The 3012-nt window shown below is 41.2% G+C and overlaps 1 protein-coding gene across 5 annotated transcripts in view; it reads right to left on the reverse strand.

Moving 5' to 3' along the window:
• Positions 1-1682: 1682 nt before the first annotated feature.
• LOC107396706 (protein unc-13 homolog C) overlaps positions 1683-3012 on the reverse strand; it is a 124635-nt gene continuing 123305 nt past the window's right edge. For all 5 annotated transcript variants that reach the window (XM_070555190.1, XM_070555192.1, XM_070555191.1 and 2 more), the window contains 2 exons: positions 2985-3012; positions 1683-2107 (listed from right to left, as the gene is read on the reverse strand). The exon at positions 2985-3012 is cut by the window's right edge and continues 132 nt beyond it. In XM_070555190.1, the coding sequence (XP_070411291.1) occupies positions 1822-2107; positions 2985-3012 (314 nt within the window). In that variant the 3' untranslated portion in view covers positions 1683-1821. The remainder of the gene's footprint in view (positions 2108-2984) is intronic.

Here is a 3012-nt window from a genome sequence, read left to right on the forward strand (position 1 = left end):
ACTGCTAGCGTTAGCTACTCCACCACACAGCAGAACTCCTCCAGGCTTGTGTTATTGGTGGAGGTAAAACATCAACGTTGCAGAAAAGACCAAAGTAATTTTGAAATTCGTTTTAAATTTTTTAAAGCTTTAGCTATTTTTGAATACTGGTGGAAGGTTCGACCACCATGAGCATCAAACTGTTTCTATGGCCGTCTTTAAATCTCGTCTGAAGACCCTCTACTTCACTTACGCATTCGATCCCTAATTCCATAACTCCTTAGCTCATCCAATGTCCCTCCTAGACAATTCAATTTTAATTTTGTGTTTTTATATTTTGCTTTCATTTGCTTTTACTGTTAATAGTCTGTTGTTTTTATTTCTTTTGCTCCTTTTTACATTTTCCATCTACCTGACTATTTTAACTTGTGTTTTCTTGCTTGTTTTTTGTGCAGCGCTTTGTATGGTTGTAATGCCGTGTTGAAAGCGCTATATAAATAAAGTGGTATGGTATGGTTTTGATGCTTTACTTACTGAAAAGTGGAAATAAAAACCCCACCTTAATGAAAACATGTTCAAGAGAACCCAAAAGGTTTCATACATCTGCACATACTTTATGCACATAGAAGAAAAGTAGACTCTTTTACAATATCTCACTAAATATATTTACATGACATATGATTTGCCATCAGTGCAATACATAGGAATGTTGCATATTTACCAAATGTTAGACTCTTTCCTTTATGAAGAAAAATAATTTCAATGATAAAAGCTGATGTAACGGACGTGTAAATGAACATGTGCAACGCTCATGTCTTTAACAGATTTACAGGAAATGAAAAAGATCTTCAAACCACCTTATTAACAAATATCAAGCAATGAAAAAGTAAGATCAGATGTACACACACGCTTTTATCTTCGTAATGGATTTCTTTGTACAAATACTTTATATAACTTTGGCAGTTTATCGAAAACAAAGTTATTGGAAAAAGTATAAAACACTCAACTCAAACTGTCAATGATGTCGTGTAAGCTTGCCTTCCAAAGCTCATGTTCACAGTGGTTGTTCAGGAAGGCTGGAAGTAAAAATGAACCAAACACCGAACAAAAGACTCTCTCTGCTGTAGCGCTGGAGGCTGCCGTCGTTTCCATGATTATAAAATTACAAACATCTACTAGGGTCACATAGCAGTCATCGCCATAAAAAACACGGTCTGCTTTCAGGTCGACTTCAAATACAAACGGTTTAAAGGCAAGGGGGCGGAGCCGTGCTCAGCGGCCACTGTGAACGGACGGGAGCGACATGACTGTGTGGAGGAACACGAAGCCAGAACAACTAAAGAAACAGCTCTGCAACAATCGAAACGCTACACGGCCAGAATGATTTACACCGGACAAAAGAATCGAGCAAACTTCAAACATACCAACTTCACCATTATTCATTTACGTCAATTCTGTTTTTTTGTTTGTTTGTTTGTTTGTTTTTCACTGGTTTGGCACTTTATTGGAACAAATTTCTGCTCAAAAAGACTAAATGTTGTACAAAAGGTTTCATGTCTCATTACAATAACTTGTAGAATATAGTACTTAATAGTGAGCATACGGTAAGTAAACACTTGTACATACTTTAGTTTAAAGTGAACATTCCAACAGATGTTTTACGCACATGCACAAAAAACAAACAAACACAACTCTCACTCTTGCTGCCTCGCCACATTTGGGCCTTTTTTGCTACTCTTTGGACAAACTCACTCAGACCAACGTCGGTCCCGACCCCCGGCTGCCCTCCGCCGCTCGCTCTCACAGCAAACACAACTCTTAACACCACATGTTGGCTCCACATTACGACACTTCCTCTGCAGAGCGTGTGTCGGTCTTCAGACGCACAAACTCTTTGGCCACCTCATCGTGAGTCCTTTGAGACAGTATCCTCATGATGGTGAGGCCTGTTTCGTCCATGGAGATGCTCTTCACCAGCGGGTAGCAGGCGGAGCAGCTGCCTTTCTCGGCCAGCTCTCGCAGCTGGATGACTGTCATACCGATGATTCGGTCCTCACGGGCAAAACAGTAGTCCTTTACTGAGACGTGCAGCTCGTAGGCCTCTGGACCGTGCTCGTTACTCAGAACACTGGAACACAAAGCAATCAGAAACTACTGGTGGACCTTTTGTTTCATATGTGGGTCATGAAAATGAAAGAACACATAACTTCACAAGTAAAATGCCCCTTTTTATCACCTAAACCACTGTAACATCCGGCATCCCCACTAAACAACCAGCATATGAAAGCACAGCAGTCACTGTTTGGACCCTGACATCCAGCTGAATGCAACGTGCCAGTAAACGAGTCTGAGAAGATGGCTCCCTGTTGTACAGCTGTGTGTTCAGTCATGTCTCTATTCAGATGAAGCTTGCCCTGGGTTCAGTTACACTCTCGACTAGTCCCTGGAACGTCATGAAGACAATCTAAACTCCCTTAAAACAGGCTCCCAATGCAGGAGTACCAATAGCGCGCCGGTACCCTCTCTCATGCATGATGGGGAGACCTGGTATGGTTCCAAAAACAGAGATCCTCTTCCCACGTCTGGGGCTGATATTTGAATCCTTTTACAGAAATACGGACCATCGAATAGGTTAGTGTACATGAAGACTGAAGTGCCTGTGACACCTGCTACCTCGGATAAGGTGTGTAGCTGATGCAGCGTGACATCTTGGCGTTACGTAGGGTGTTAGAATGCTAGAGAAGTTGCTAGACTTTCTTCTAGTACTTTGAAGGAAGAACAATTAGTGATCCTAAATGAGATGTGTTCTCTTCAAAGTTTGAGGATCTCCAAAAGTTTGAGACTTGAAGTTGAAAAGATCAAATGGATTCATCCACGGAGCAACCTCCACTGAACTCGTTCTACTTCATATTAAAGAAATAAAGGCACTAAACAACATCCAGACTAATCAACACGTCTCTTGTGCTTCCACGAGTTCACTAACCAGAAAGAAAGAAGATACTCACTATTGGAATGTTTCGTTGTACTTTGGTG

Source organism: Nothobranchius furzeri, chromosome 9, assembly GCF_043380555.1.
Source record: "Nothobranchius furzeri strain GRZ-AD chromosome 9, NfurGRZ-RIMD1, whole genome shotgun sequence".
Lineage (NCBI taxonomy): Eukaryota > Metazoa > Chordata > Actinopteri > Cyprinodontiformes > Nothobranchiidae > Nothobranchius > Nothobranchius furzeri.